This window comes from Erigeron canadensis, chromosome 7 (assembly GCF_010389155.1).
Source record: "Erigeron canadensis isolate Cc75 chromosome 7, C_canadensis_v1, whole genome shotgun sequence".
Taxonomy (NCBI): Eukaryota; Viridiplantae; Streptophyta; class Magnoliopsida; order Asterales; family Asteraceae; genus Erigeron; species Erigeron canadensis.
In genome coordinates this window covers 17,518,712-17,535,243 of record NC_057767.1, presented here as the reverse complement: position 1 = coordinate 17,535,243, position 16,532 = coordinate 17,518,712, and the positions used below count along the sequence as shown (strand labels likewise).

The following is a 16,532-nucleotide window of genomic DNA, read 5'->3' as shown; positions in this document are numbered from 1 at the left end:
CCAGGTCGTGGTGGACTGGCGTTGTTTCTACTGATGGCAGAAAGACTGCATATGCTCACACTTGGGAAGAACTCCAGAAGATGATGAGGGCTGAGTTCTGCACCAAGGATGCGTTGCAAGAGTTAGAGCAGGAGTTTTGGGACTTGAAGATGAAGGGAATGGAGATTGAGAAGTATATCTTGAGGTTCAACGAGCTTGCCAGACTTGTACCACACCTAGCATCTACTGAGGAGAAGAAGATTGACCGCTTTATCTGGGGTTTGATCCCGGAAGTTCGTCGTGCTCTCACTAGCAAAGGTCCTAAGACTATGTCCAGAGCCACTGTATTGGCTAAGACTTTGACCAAGGACATCATCAGATCCGGGGATGTGTTGGAAAGTGTTGAGAAGGGAAAGAGAAAGGCTGAAGAGGTTGTTGAGAAGAAAGTTGAGCCCCCAAGTAAGAAGGGGAAGATTTTGAAGAATTACGCAGTGACAACTGTACCTGAGCCACCTAGGTATTCCGGAACTGCTCCTAAGTGCTCCCAGTGCCAGCTTCACCACACTGGTGCTTGCCCCACTTGTTACAAGTGCCAAGGCATTGGGCACTTGGCTAGGTACTGCAGTGTTGTGTCGACAAACATGATCAGAGCTAATCCTCCGCCAATGAACATAAATCCTCAGATGAGGAATGACAGACTTCCTCTACCACCTCCTGCACCAGTTCAAAGAAATCAGAATCAGATTCAGAACGCCCATGTTTAGCGTGATGCTCATCCACGCGGACCAAGACAGCAGAACCAGAACCGCCAGCACCAGCAAAACCGACAGGGCCCTGCTAACGCTCGAGTTTTCGCTCTGAACGCTGAGGAAGCTCGTCAGAACCCACGGGTTGTGACAGGTACTTATCTTCTGAACGATCATTACGCTTCAGCACTATTTGACTCCGGTGCTGAACGTAGCTTTGTTGCATTAGACTTTAAAGCTAAGACTGACATGAAAACTGGCAGACTAAATGATAAGTATGTAGTAGAGTACGCTAATGGCCAACAGTACGACACTAATGAGATTGCCCTTGATTGTCCCTTGGTTCTAGTAGACAAGACTTTTACGATTGACTTAATTCCTGTTGAACTTAGTAGCTTTGATATTATCGTGGGAATGGACTGGCTATCCAAACACCACGCGACTATTTGTTGCCATGAGAAAACAGTTCATATACCACTCCAGAACAGCGAGATCTTGATAGTACAAGGCAATAAGTCCACGAACGAGCTAAAGATCGTCTCAACCATGAAGTTCCGCAAGTATTTAGACAAGAAAGACCATCTCGTGTATTTAGCTCATGTCATCGACAAAAGTGCTAAAGAGATTAAAGTTCAAGACATCCCCATTGTACGGGACTTTCCAGATGTCTTTCCTGACGACCTACCAGGTGTACCACCTGTGAGACAAGTCGAGTTCAATATTGATCTTGTTCCCGGTGCAGCACCTGTCGCTAAAGCACTGTATCGTCTAGCTCCTCCTGAAATGCAAGAACTGTCCAGTCAATTACAAGAACTCTTGAGCAAAGGCTTTATCCGTCCCAGTTCATCCCCTTGGGGTGCACCGATCTTGTTCATTAAAAAGAAAGATGGCTCAATGAGAATGTGCATAGACTACCGAGAGCTGAACAAACTAACCATCAAGAACCGGTATCCTTTACCTCGCATAGACGATCTATTTGATCAATTGCAAGGTGCCTTGTACTTTTCTAAGATCGACCTACGTTCAGGGTATCACCAGATTCGTGTTCAAGATGGTGATGTCCCAAAGACGGCTTTTCGTACTCGATATGGTTATTACGAGTTCCTCGTGATGCCATTTGGTCTAACTAATGCTCCAGCGATCTTTATGGACTTAATGAACCGTGTCTGTCGTCCGTTCTTAGACAAGTTCGTTATAGTGTTCATAGACGACATACTGGTGTACTCTCGGAACAAGACCGACCATGAACAACATCTTCGATCTATTCTTCAACTCCTTCGCGAGGAACAACTGTACGCTAAGTTCTCTAAGTGCGAGTTTTGGCTTCGCCAAGTACAGTTCCTCGGTCACGTTGTGAACGAACAAGGCGAGTGGGAGGCCCCGATAGCTCCCACTGAAGTTCATAGTTTCCTCGGATTAGCTGGTTATTATCGTCGTTTCATCGAAAACTTTTCTAAGATCGCACTACCCTTGACACAATTGACGCAAAAGACTCGAGACTTCATTTGGGGTGATCAGCAAGAACAAGCATTCCAAACCATAAAAGACAAACTGTGTAAAGCACCTGTCCTAGCTTTACTAGATGGCACTGAAGACTTTGTGGTGTACTGTGACGCTTCACATCAAGGTCTAGGTTGTGTACTTATGCAAAGAAACAAGGTGATCGCCTATGCATCCAGACAACTCAAAGTGCACGAAAAGAACTATACCACCCACGACCTAGAACTTGGAGCAGTTGTGTTCGCTTTGAAGATTTGGAGGCATTACTTATACGGAACCAAGTGTACTATCTTTACCGATCACAAGAGCTTGCAGCATGTATTCAACCAGAAAGAGTTGAACATGAGACAGAGGCGTTGGATGGAATTGCTGAATGATTATGACTGTGAAATCAAGTACCATCCCGGAAAGGCGAATGTAGTAGCCGACGCGCTGAGCAGAAAAGAACGAGTCAAAATCTTGTCCATTGAGGAGACAGATCGTACAGACTTGAGGCAACTAGTGATCAAAGGCCAAGAGTTCGGCTTGAGATCGAAAGACAGTATAAATGCTGAGCGGTTAGGACCCATCGCTCAGGAATTCGAAGTCGATGATAATGGAGTTAGAAAGTTCAAGAACCGAGTTTGGATCCCTGCAGCTGATGGTGTTCGAGAGATCATCATGCAGGAAGCTCATCGTTCTAAATACTCGATTCATCCAGGCGCAGACAAAATGTACAAGAACTTGAAGCTAGACTATTGATGGCCTGGGATGAAGAGAGAGATCTTTGAGTACGTCAGCAGATGTCTGACATGTTCTAAAGTCAAGATCGAACATCAGAAACCTTCTGGATTGTTGAAGCAATTGGAAATCCCGGTGTGGAAATGGGAAGACATTACTATGGACTTCATTATGAAACTGCCCCGTACAAAGAACAACCATAACTCCATTTGGGTTATTGTAGACAGACTGACGAAATCAGCCCGTTTCCTTCCTATTCGGGATGACTACTCACTGGAGAGACTTGCTGAGATCTATATAGACGATATCGTAACTAAGTACGGTGTTCCTTTATCAATTGTATCTGACCGCGATCCGCGCTTCACGTCCGACTTTTGGCAGTCACTTCAAGAAGCGTTAGGTACTAGACTTAATCTGAGCACCGCTTATCACCCACAATCAGACGGGCAAAGCGAACGCACTATTCAGACTCTGGAAGACATGCTCCGTTCTTGTGCATTAGAATTTAGAGGGAGTTGGGATAAACATCTCCCGTTGATCGAGTTCTCGTACAATAACAGCTACCATACGAGTATTCAGTGTGCACCGTTCGAGGCCTTATATGGTCGCAAATGCCGGTCACCACTGTGTTGGCTAGACGCCGGTGAAAGGAGTTGGATGAGGCTTCCAGTTGTACAGACCACCATAGACAAGATAGCTGTTATCAAAGAAAAGCTTAAGGCAGCTCAAGACAGACAAAAATCCTATGCAGACAAACGCCGTAAGCCTCTTGAGTTCGAGGCGGGCGACAAAGTTCTTTTGAAAGTTTCCCCATGGAAAGGTACTGCCCGGTTCGGCAAGAGAGGCAAGTTGGCGCCTCGGTACATAGGACCATATAAGATCATTAAACGTGTAGGACCAGTAGCGTACAAGCTGGAACTACTGTTAGAGCTCGGCAATGTTCATGACACGTTCCACGTATCCAATCTTAAGAAGTGCATGGCTGACGACCCGACCATCATTCCTGTTAAGGATGTTCGCATAGACGAAGGGCTCGAGTTCACCGAAGAGCCTATCGAAATCGTAGACAAAGATGCTAAACAGACAAGACAAAGCCGCGTACCTCTAGTTCGTGTACGTTGGAGTGCTAGACAGGGGTATAATGACACCTGGGAACGCGAGGACTTCATTAAGAAGAAGTACCCTCATCTTTTTGACCGACGAGACTCTTAATTTCGAGGACGAAATCTTCCAAGTGGGGGAGAATGTAACAACCGTCCCAGAAATGTTCTATTTAAGTTCTTAGAAACGTGCATATGCCACTGGATCGGCCAGACAGTTTAATTTATATGAGTTCTAGACGTACTTTAGATGTTCATTATGAGCTTATATGAACTTCAAATTGATCTAAATATTAATATTGTACGACGAGTTCGTGATTACGCTCAATAATATAATATGTTCGGTTCGTAAATGTTAAAGGTTCATAAAAGAGCTCAGCTCAAATTAATTGCAAAATGGTCCTTGTAGTTGTGAAATTTCATTTTATGGTAAGGTATATAAAGAAAGTGTAAAACCCTAAAAGTTTACTATTCATCACCTCCTACCTCTCTTCACTCACTCCCCACACCTTAAAACACACACTAAATTCATCTCCTGATTTTGGTTGGTTTGGGTGAAATCATTGATATCATTAGCTTCCTTGTAATCATCAAAACGTGTTTCTGTAATCGGTTTTGAGGTAACAACAACAAATCTTATGTTTTTGATGAAATTAAAAATAAACTTTTAGACTTGTGTTCTTGATGATTTGGTCGATTTTGATTTCAAAAACGTGTTAAAGATTGATGGGTTTATGTTTAAATGTGTCTAGTAACTGTTTTGTGATCAAATTTGGGTCGTAACATGCCTTAATCTTCAAAACTCGTGATTTTGCTAAGTTCAGTCTTATGTCCGTATGCCTGCAACATCAAACGAAATTATCTTGTTCAAAACGAAATTAGCTTAACGAACTTAAGGTTTAAGTTCGCTCAGTTCAGTCAAACGAACTTAAGGTTTAAATTCGCTGAGTTCAGTCAAACGAACTTAAGGTTTAAATTCGTTCAGTTCAGTCAAACGAACTTAAGGTCTAAATTCGTTCAGTTCAGTCAAACGAACTTAAGGTCTAAATTCGTTCCGTTCATTCAAACGAACTTAAGGCTCACTTTCGTTCAGTTCCTGTACGTAAAGTTCAGTTAAAAACTATTTGGAGTCAAAACGTTCGAAGGACCAAATCATCAGTTCATCAAGGGCATTTGTGATTTGAATAATCACTTAGACTAATATATGTACTTTTATATGGTTATTATGTGCATAGGAGTTCGACAAGGCGTAATTGGATCTCGATAGATATACTTATCTATCTTTGTACTTGTTCACTGTACTAGTTCTCTATTTTGTACCAGATCACTGTGAGTTCACTTATTTCCCCTTTCGTACATTTCCAAAGTTCTTTATCGGGGACTGAAAAGCATGAAAACTAATTTGTACATATATATATATACAGACTTATATATATATATATATATATATTCTTTTGACTATACTACGTAAATCTTGAGACAGACAGACTATTTATGTACAGACAAACTATTTTCAGACAGACTATTTATGTACAGACAGACTATTTTCAGACAGACTATTTATGTACAGACAGACTACTTTCAAACAGACTATTTACGTACAGACAGACTGTTTATGTTATGATACTTATTTCTTAATGTGCTTTCTAGATCTTGAATGGGCAGGATCTTGAATACATACGGTTATGTACTTATTTTATGTATGAGGCCTAAGACTTACTGCTATCAATTCATCTCCCACCAGTTCTGGGAATGGACCGTAGGTATATGGACAGCGCTGTTAGGGTAGGCCCATCCTCATTCTCCTCAGGACAGGAGAATGCATATCACCTAGACTTATTGATCACCTGTTCTGATCACATGCTCTGGTCACCAGTTTTGACCTAGTTCGTACTTATATACTTTTTGATTACAAGAGTTCCCTGAATTTTCGTAGCTCATTATGGCCAAGCGGATTAGCAGTAATAATAGACATACATATTAAGTACATTACGGACTCTAATCTACTGTTATTACAGCAAGGTACTTTTGACAGGCATACAGACTTTTGACTAGACCTTGTGCATATCAGACTTATGTATATTTATAAAGTACTTTATGTGAATCTCACCAACTACTTTCGTAGTTGACCTTCGAACTTACATGCTTTTCAGGCTAGGTACTAGATCTTTAGCATAAGAGTCTTCCGTTCTAAGCTCATCCTTTTGGTGACGGTTCGTGCATACAAGCCCTGGAGCTACGAAGACCTTATTGCTATTCCAGTTCAAGTTCTGTTCGATGAGACAATTGTTCTGTCCCACGAGTTTGACTATTCTGATTCAGTTATATTCTGTAATAACATTTGTACTTCTGATCTAGACTTAATTATGATTTGTAATGACTTTGTTCTCTTGATCCTTGATTAATCTTAATGGCTGTGTGAACTTATACTGTGTGCATTTGTACTTGTCTGTGCATCCCGTATATTCCGCTTTAGCGGGGTGTTACAAGTGTTCATGTTTCCACGACCTCCTTGAGCTCATCCCAACCTAGGGCAAGTGTTCCTCCAATGATCGGTACCTCCGCATTCATGACATACTCCTGGGTTTCCTCCAACTCTTGCCCCATTGCGGCAAGTGGCAGCAAGGTGTCCCAATCGGTTACAAATCGTGCAACGCCTACACTCACCAAGGTGGTTGTAGCTACAACGATTGCACTTTGTAGGCTGCCCACGGTTCGGGTTGGGGTTAACTTCGGCAACACCATAGTTCCTTACAATCTTTTGCCTCTTATCCAGCCCATTTCCCTTACGATCACCAAATCGGCTTCCTCCTCCTTGCCTTGAACTTGACTCGCCTCGTGAGTATTTCCCTGTCCTAACCAAGTTATTAACCAATCTTATTGACAAACTTATCGCTTCTTCAAGTGTAGTGGGGTTTGTTGCCGTAACCATCAATCTTACTTCCGATACCAATCCATAAATAAACCTCTCAACCTTCTTGTTCTCAGTATTCACCATGTCAGGCACTAGCACACACAACTCGTGGAAACGAATTGCATATGTCTCCAACTCAATTTCTTTCATAGCATGATTCCGGAATTCTATCTCCAACTTTTGCACGGCTGGCCTAGGACAATATCCCCGCTTCATCTCCTCTTTGAGCTGCTCCCAAGTCAAGGCATTCATCACGGCTTGACCCCTCGTAGTGACTTGGAGGTTCCACCAAGCGAGTGCCCTTCCTTGGAGCTTGCTACCAGCAAACTTGACACGGTCGGCCGGTGCACAATCAATGATGTTCAAGATGGCCTCCATGCTCTGGAACCATGTGAGCAAACCAACTAGACCTTCCGTCCCATAGAATTCCTTGGGATTGCACGAAGTGAAGGTCTTGTAAGCATTTCGATCATTCACATTACCTCCTCCATCTTGTCTTCGGGACGTGTTAAGGGTGTTGGTCACACTCTCCGCAATTCGAGTAGCAATGGCTGGCATAACGGAGTTGATTTGTTGAGAAATGAGGTCGGCTAGCTCGGTCCTCTTTCGGGCCTCTTCCTCCTGGCGCCTAGCCTTAGCATTTGCTTCTTCGCCGGTCCTTCGTGGTGCCATGTCTCTACAAAGGAGAACATAGTTTAGTCATTTGTATATAGGATTATATGGCATAGACCCGACTCACAACTTTCGATCTCACACGTGTTCATTTAAGTTACTTGGTGTAACAAGGCCACGTTTGTATGCATAGGTATACATATATTTCTAAATTCATTTTCCTTCCTTTAATCACAACCTACTTATTACTATGAATTACAAATGGTTGGGTAAGCTTAAAACATGACAATCTTGATTTTGGGCTGTTAGACAGATTTTTCCAGAATCTGTGTACGAACTTGGAGCACGAAGATGTGGCTCAAAATGGACGAATTGGGAAAAACTCATAAAATATAAAATGTAGCCCCATGAGTTAAATTTCACCTCCAACTTGAATCAGGTCAAAACACCAAACAGAACTCCAGATATGGCCGTTCTACCAAAAGTGGTCAGAACTGATTTCATGCTGTAACTTTCACTTTGCCACAAGTATAACCATAACACATATAGATTAACACATCATATAATAGCAAAAAGGCATCAAGCTTTCATTCCAATGATCCAATATCAGTTTACAAAATTGCCATAAGCCAACAAACATGTGATCATAGTCACACAACCACAAACAAGTTCAAGGAAATCATAACAAAGTACAAATAATTGTCCACTGAATAAGTTTATGAATAAAACATCCTTAGGGTCATTTCCTAAGCACAAGAACTGCCACAATGGAACACACTGCTGCAAGTACACATCCCATCATGAATATCACCTCATAAATCCGGCGCACTCCATCTATTGCCATGCCCGTATCTTCTCCCATTCGTCTCATTGCTCCCAAGGCTCTTTCCATCATGACTTCTTGATGTAGAACCCTCACTCGGGCATCCCTTAATCCACCGGCTATATCCCACACTCGTTCCCTTTCCTCCTGAGTCATACCCATGGGAGGTGGAGGGGGTATTCCATAAACGGGGCGATGGGGGCTTTCTCCTAGTCTTGGCCCAAAATGGTAAGGATGATTGCGAGGGAGGCGTGGATGGAAGTATGGGTCATGAGTTGGGAAGCGTCCATCACTTACATTCATAGCCGTATTTTGTCTCGGCGGTGGAGGAGCTATAGGGGCTGGTGGTGATTGTGGAGGTGAGGGCGAGCGGCGTACGGGTTGGCTAGAGGCAACACGTTGGCTAGAGGCAACGCTCCTAGTATCACCGTTTGACGGGTCCTCCATTGGTTCGGACTCCTCCTCTTGTCGTGAGGGCTGTTGGGAGTCCATTGTGGGCTCCGTTTCCTCGCTTTCTTGCCTTTCTTGCCTTTCTCGGACCATGTCTACAAACGCATAAATGTCTTCTGCATGTCCGGGAGTTCTTGATGCTCCGCTTCTTTGTGACATATCGTTTCCTACATAAGTTACATAAAACATAGGATGACGACTCCACTTGACGCTTAGACGACCATTGACGACCAACTTGACCATTTAAGGACAGCAAGACGACTTGACGGACCACGAGACGACCTTAACCATTCGACAACATCTAGCCCATTCGACCAACGACTCACAAGCTTGACGACCGCGCAACGACATGACCATTCACAACCGACGTATACCAAAACTACTAACGACCAACTCGACACTCACGACTCGCATAATCATTTATAATCAACGAAATGACTAGAATTCAACTTGTGCATAGTTCTTGTGTATTATATCTAAATAGACAAAGTAATACTAGCCAAGTGGGGGTATTAACTAAGGGTTCTAATAAGTAATGCAAACATTGGATTTGGTTATGTGTCTTTTGCACCAAGAATCGTTTTAAAGCTTATTTTCAAAAGACTCATTTTGAATATTCCTTAGACAACCATTTCGATCATTCCAAATTAAATTTTTAGTTAGGCATAGTTGACCAGGCTATGCATAAGTAAAACAAGAATACTTTATGATCGACTCAATTGTTTAAGAAATATTCGACTCGTTTTGAAAATACGTAGGTTATAGCAAAAATTCTCTATAACCTTGGCTCTTGATACCATTTTTCTGTAACACCTCGACTAAGGCGGAAACACAAGATGCCACAGAACGACATGGTACAAAAGATTTAAATATAAAACATCAACACAAGTTTTCAAATGACATTCAAATCCAAAAAAATTACAAGTTCAAGATGACGTCTAAATCCATTACATAACCAAATTCATCATCAAAAGATCAAATGTTTGCGTTACTTGTCCAACCATATAACAAACACACAACATCCAAGAGGCCGTCCATGAAGCTAACTTACTGCTCTAAACCTGAAAAGCATGAAGAACAATTGTCAACTACGAGAGTGGAGTGGGTTCATAGGTTTTAACTAACAACACATATATATACCAACCATATAAGTCCCAACTATTTCTAGATGGGTGCTGAAGACACCTCTATGTCGATGGTGAGTGAACTTTGCAACACGATCAATTAATCTGGATGTGACCAGTTTAGATTGATCGTGTACCAGGTTAACTGGAATTAGGTATTAAGGTGACAGAATATGAAAATTAATACATTGCAATAATATAAATGACGAGTATATAAACTGGTGAGACAATATGTAATTTTCAAGTGTATTTTATTTATTACTTGTTTAAATAAAATACAAGGTTGTTGCGGAACCAAGATAATACATGAATGTAAATATCCTAACAACCCATGAATTACAATTGATCTAAACTTGGAAATTCTCCTAAACAATCGAAACACTTAGAGTTGTGAAATGTTCCTTTTTGCGATTGAGAGAATATTGCACAAGTTCACCAATATTGCAGAATATATGTATTTGCAAAGTTGTTAAAAATGCTTGTGCAAGGACCTCTATTTATAGTCGAAGATTGAGCATGGGGATCTCAACTTCGACGTACAAATATGGTTGACAACACACAAAAGTATTGTTAAAATAATCCTTTGTGTGTGCTAAATAAAGTAAAACAAAAGGTTACTTTATTCAACCACTCTACATCTTTGCACCTTTATCCAAAGACAATATCATTGTCCGGTTAAAAGGATGTAGAGTAAAAAGGTCCTCCTCGTAATCAGTGTAAAGCTTTGTAAGAGCATTTACACTAGAGGATTCTCCAGTTGATTAATCTGGTAGATTGTCAACTGGGCTTCGCTGCCATTGTCAATCTCTATCTTCCATTTGTTGTCTTTGACTCCAACTGGAAGGTCTTCAGATTCTAGTCTTCTGATCTCAACTGGAGGAAGTCATCAGTTGCTAAGCCTGTACAATGCAACTGGACTTCTAATATTTCGGAAAATTCTCCATGCTTTCCAGATGTCGCTGGAGAGCTCCAGTTTAGTTAAAACTGGACCTAACAAATTCCCCCTAATTGTCCTGAAATATTGTCAAGTATTTTCAAACTTATTTCTATACAAGTTTAAGTTTGAAATACTTGAGTTTGATAAAACCTATTAAGTTTCCAAGACATTTTTATAGATCATCAAATGTCTTGGATTTTGTTTTAATTGTTCGTAGATCTTATCAGATATCTTACTTGTGAGTTACAATCTGGCAACTTGTATATACACAACATTTACAAATAAGTTACAAGAAAGTATACACAATTACAAGCAGATAGTTAGAAGGAAAACTTAAACAGATGGCCCTTCGCCAGTTTTCCTTCTCTTTGTTACTGATGAAATTGGCTGAGTATCCTCAGGATCAAAGTCCCAGTCTTTCTTCAACATTTTCTTTGAACTTGATAAGATTTTGCAATACGTACTCCCAGCCTTTTTCAACCTTATTCTTCCTTTGCCTTCCTTCCAGCAACCTCAACATCTCTACATGCTCGGAATGACCATACTGATGGACATCCGGGTTCTCAGTTGTCCTCATAGGCCCACCAAAGTATTGTACCTCAACAACGAAATGCTTGGCACCAGGCTTGATCGAAACCTTAAAATCAGTAATCCTGCCTCTATTGTGCCTTCGACGCTGTACATCTGACAAATATGTGCGAGCTTCAGATTCATTTGTCAGTTTGATTTTGCTCGTGCTTAGCTTTTGTGTAGCAGCTCGAATATCATCAGTTGTGGGTTCAGAAGGTTCTACCCAAGTCCTCAGATTTGCATCTCTTGGCAAGACTTTTTGTTTTCTTCCTTTGGACTTGGGTGGATTCAACACTTTGGTGACTGCCTTCTTTACTTGTTCAGTCCTCTAGAGAATCCCTTCAGACCTAATTTCTCTGGCCTTCTCCACCGACACATTCAAACACTTTGCATCCAGTTCAGCCTCATCATCCTGGTAGTGTTTGTCCAGTTCTACTTCAAGCATCTCCTTCAGTGCATTGACAATTCTTGGATCTTCTTTGATCTTTTTGTATTCAACAAGTGTCAAGCCAAGGAGTTGAGCATCAGTGATATCAACAAGAGGGGCTGGAAGATTTCTCCTAGATTCGAATTGGTTCACCTTCATTTGTTTCTTCCTTTCTTTGACCAAGTATCCCACTCTTGCTAACTTCTGACTCTCGCTTTCAGTAACTGGAGGCAACAAATCAACATTGCCAGTTTCCAACATTGGTGCATCGGTGGCTGGTTCCAAAGATTCATCAGCAATAGCCTTTCCCTTATCAACACTTCCTACCACCACGTCATCAAATACCTCAATCTCCTGCTCACCAGCCTCAGTACTGGTAGCCACCACTATCTCCTTTCCTTTACCTGAAGTCTTCACAAGAGTGTGAGGGGCATGTACCGACCTTTCCCCCTTGGCAGCATCTAGTCCCTGCCTGATGGCTTCAAAATCGGCATGACTAGAGGGCAGGCGATCTAGAGGCTGCCATGATTGCATTGTCTTGCACTCTTTGAAGACTCCACAAATCATGCGAACTGTCCTCCATAGATGATTTATCTCTTGAGACTGAGTCATTACATTTCCACTTGTCTGCTCTTGACTCTTTAAAATCTGTTTGAGTATTGAGAGATCATCTGAAGAGAGCCCAGTTGCAGGGTCTTCCTTAACACTTTCAGTCACAACCTCCCTTCCTTTGCCAACTTCAGTGGTCAGATCAGATATGGCAGTTGAATGTTCAGAGACCTTGCTGGCCAGTGTATCCAGACTGCACCTCAACCGATCAATCTCAGATGTAATAGGAGTGAGATCGACCTGGGGCGCTGCAATCTTGGTGATCTCAGACATCACCTTTTCAATCAAATTGTTTTCACTGGCAGCCAAAGTTTCTTCGATCTTGAGACCCACTGAAGAGGCCAACTGGTTTCCAAGCTCTGTCACATCTAGGCCAGGTTTGTTACATAAATCTTGCACCTGCCTTTCCAGATTCTTAATATCAACCTCTGAAGATCTGACAGTACTGTTCAGCAGGTTGGATATTGAAGATGTGACTCCAGATTGAGTCAGTGCGAATGCCTCCCTTAAAGATGTTGCCAGTTGATTGGAGGATTCCACTAACTCGTTCAGCTTGCCAAACACCAAGTCCTCATTGGAAGAGAACTTGTTGATCCCCAGGTCAACCACTTTAATATTTTGCAAGTGATCCTTGTGGTACCTAGAGAGGGACTTGGTGTTCCTATCGAGTGTCTTTTGAATCTCTTCCACCCTCGCGAAAAGGTTCGAGAGATCGGCTTGAAAAGACACGAATTGGCTGTCCAATGACGGAGGAGAAGGTGTCACTGGACCAGCCGAAAAAGCTACAGGTGCAACTGGACGAGGTATGACAATATTTGGTTCTCCGGTTGCAGCAGCATCAGTTGATAGAAGAGGAGGGGTTGTAGAAATGAAGGGGAGAGATTCAATGTGTCGTTCATGCTGAGAATGCTCAGGTGTGAACGACGGCGACGGTGGGGTTAGGATGTGTCTATTTCTAGGCACACCCATAGAGGAAAGTAGTTGGCGAGAGGCGAATGTTGGAGGTATATCTAAGCTTTGTACATTAGTTGGGGAAACTGAAACATGTGGTTCTTGGAGTTGACCAAGGAGAGAAGGGAGCTGATCAAGTACAGTTGCATTAGCCATCTCCTGGTCAGATTCCGTCTCAGATGAGTCCGAAGACTCAAGTTGAAACACACCCTCATTTATGCCAAGATCCATAAATGTTGGGGGTGGCTGAACAAGTTGTTCAGACTCCTGATGACCAGTTTGAGTTGCCTCAATGGTATCATCAGTTCTAGGATCCGTTGCCGAAGCATCTTCTCCCTGGACAGAGGTGACTGGTGCCTCAACTACAACTGGTCTATCCTCAGTTGCAATATCACAGGCATCGGCTTTAGAGACCACTATCACAGATTGTGATTGGTCAGGTGCAGCAAGTCCAGATCTTGATCTCCTTCTGCTTTTAGAAGATCTTATTGCTTTAGGAATCGCCTGGACTCCTGCTTCTGCCACAGTTACCGCTCCAGTAGACGAACCGGTGGGTCCCTCATTATTTTGAGGCCCGCCCAGTTGCCTTTCTGATTCACCAGATTGTGGTGCATCAGTTTTAGAGAATGCAAAGATCATTCTCGGGGACATCTGGACTTCATCAGAAGTGGACACCAGGTTGTCCAGATTCCTCAATAGTTCTGGCACAAAGAACAAGGATTGAGTGTTGTTGTACTCTTCTCTGCCCAGAATCTGAATAAAACAAAGGGACAGGAATCTTGAAAAGGGAACACAAGGACCCCTGTTGCCCTTCAGCTTGAACACCAGGCTTCTGAACAGAATACCTGCAAAATCCACCCTTAGTCCATTCCAGAAGCAGTAAGCCATTTCTGCCTGAAAGGAGTTTATCTGGTCCAATCCACCAGAACTCCCGCCCAAACTTTCCACCAAGTGGACTATAAAGAACTTCCAGGATGGTGAAAGCCCTTTCATTGTAATGGACCCCTTGGTCTTCAAAACATCCCCCTCCACCATCTCCTTATTTCCCATATCAAGGAAGACCTGGCGGAAATTTATGTTGGAGGAAATCACCACTGGATTTTCATTTTGTCTCCAGTAGTTGAGGTTAAGGGCTTCCCTCAACGTTTCAGTGGTGATGGTACACGGGACTGACCCATCCTTTAGAGAAAAGGAGATGGATGAGCAGTCCTCAGAAAGAGAGGCAGTGTACCAGAATTCACACAAGTAGTCATGAAATAGCTTGTGTGGATTCAAAGAGAAGGCATCGCTGAGGGGAGAAATCCGAATAAAGGATTGAATTCTCCCTATAAGAGAGTCAGCGGCCTGGAGCCCTTGGAGAGATGCCATAGGATTATTTGGATTTAATTTAATAAGTTTAGAACTTATGGGAGCACCAGTGGCACGAATAACATTTTGTGATGGAATGTACTCAGCAGTGAGTAGATTCACATCACGAGAACGAGATGAAGAAGAAGAAGATTTAGGAGCCATTTGTGAAACTTGATTTAGGGTTTTAGACTTAAAGAAGAAAGAGAGAAAGGGATCTCGAATTGCGAATGATTGAAAGAGTAAATGAAGGAATTTTGAGAGAAGTAAATGAGACGGATATTTTGGTGGGGGTATATATAGGCAGTAAAATATTGCCAAGATATATACGAAAAGATATTTTTAGTCTCCAAAAATTTGAAATAATTTGTAAAAAGTTATTTTCCAAAATTTTGAGAATTCAAAAATATTTAATACTTCCCATCAAGCATTTAATGCTACGACGGCTGGTATTCCCACTCACCCACTAACTTCACCAATACCCATAAAAAGTGCAGTACATTTTAGCAAAAGTCTTGACACGTAAGACATGTCAGGTGACGTTCGTGAGTGCGAGGTTAGCACTCGAGTAATATCACGTGTCACATGTATCCACCAAGTAAAACATAACGTTATGAAATCTGGCTGACTACTATTTTGAGACAAGACCAAACTAGCAAACTGGAAAATTTAGATGCCAGTTTCAACTGATGACTTTCAGTTGCATTTTTCAATAAAAGCATTTATATTTTGAAAAATATTTTGAGTCTTTTTCCCCCTAAAAATGTGATCCATTTGATCAATGACTAGTCTTCGAGTACATCAAGGCGTTCAATCTCCAACCAATCAAGGATCACCTGGACCATCCTCAACTGAAGGACCTCTCCAGTTTAATAAGGATTTAACATACCCAGTTCACTGATGAGATGTTTAAAAGTTTTCTCATCAAGAGGTTTCGTAAAAACATCAGCTAACTGTTTATCAGTGGGGATGAAATGTATTTCAATATCTCCTTTCATAACATGATCACGAATGAAGTGATACCTGATATCAATATGCTTTGTCTTTGAGTGCATTACTGGGTTGTGAGATATAGCAATTGCACTGGTGTTGTCACAAAAGATTGGGGTTTTTGTGAATTTCATACCATAATCAAGTAACTGGTTTTTGATCCAGAGAATCTGGGCACAGCAACTGGCCGCAGAAATGTATTCTGCCTCAGCATTAGATCTAACCCTGAGCCTTTGGGATACCAAAGACCAAGGCTAAGGCACCCTTTCAGGTACCTGAAAATGCGTTTAACAGCATGCAAATGTGATTCTTTTGGATTTGCCTGAAATCTGGCACATAAACATGTTGCAAACATAATATCTGGTCGACTGGCAGTTAAATACATCAGTGAACCAACCATTCCACGATATTCTTTTTGGTCCACTGGTTTGCCATTTGGGTCAGAGTCCAAATTTAATGGAGCTGAAATAGGTGTGGTTTTTGATGGGACTGAATCATATTTGTATTTTCTTAACAAATCTCTGACATATTTTTCTTGGTTAATAAAGATACCATCCATGGTTTGTTTGATTTGTAAACCTAAGAAAAATGTTAATTCACCCATTAAACTCATCTCATATTCTTGAGACATAATTTTCGAAAACCTTTTACACATTCCATCATCAGTTGACCCGAATATAATATCATCAACATAGATTTGTACCAGCAAGATATTACCTTTTTCTTTCAAGAT

General features: G+C 41.8%; 1 protein-coding gene across 1 annotated transcript; it reads right to left on the bottom strand.

The window, feature by feature from the left end:
- Positions 1-6,563: 6,563 nt before the first annotated feature.
- On the bottom strand, positions 6,564-7,631 carry LOC122609033. Its single transcript, XM_043782093.1, has one exon. It carries the CDS (start codon positions 7,629-7,631, stop codon positions 6,564-6,566), a length of 1,068 nt encoding a protein of 355 aa, XP_043638028.1.
- Between the last annotated feature and the right edge of the window lie 8,901 nt (positions 7,632-16,532).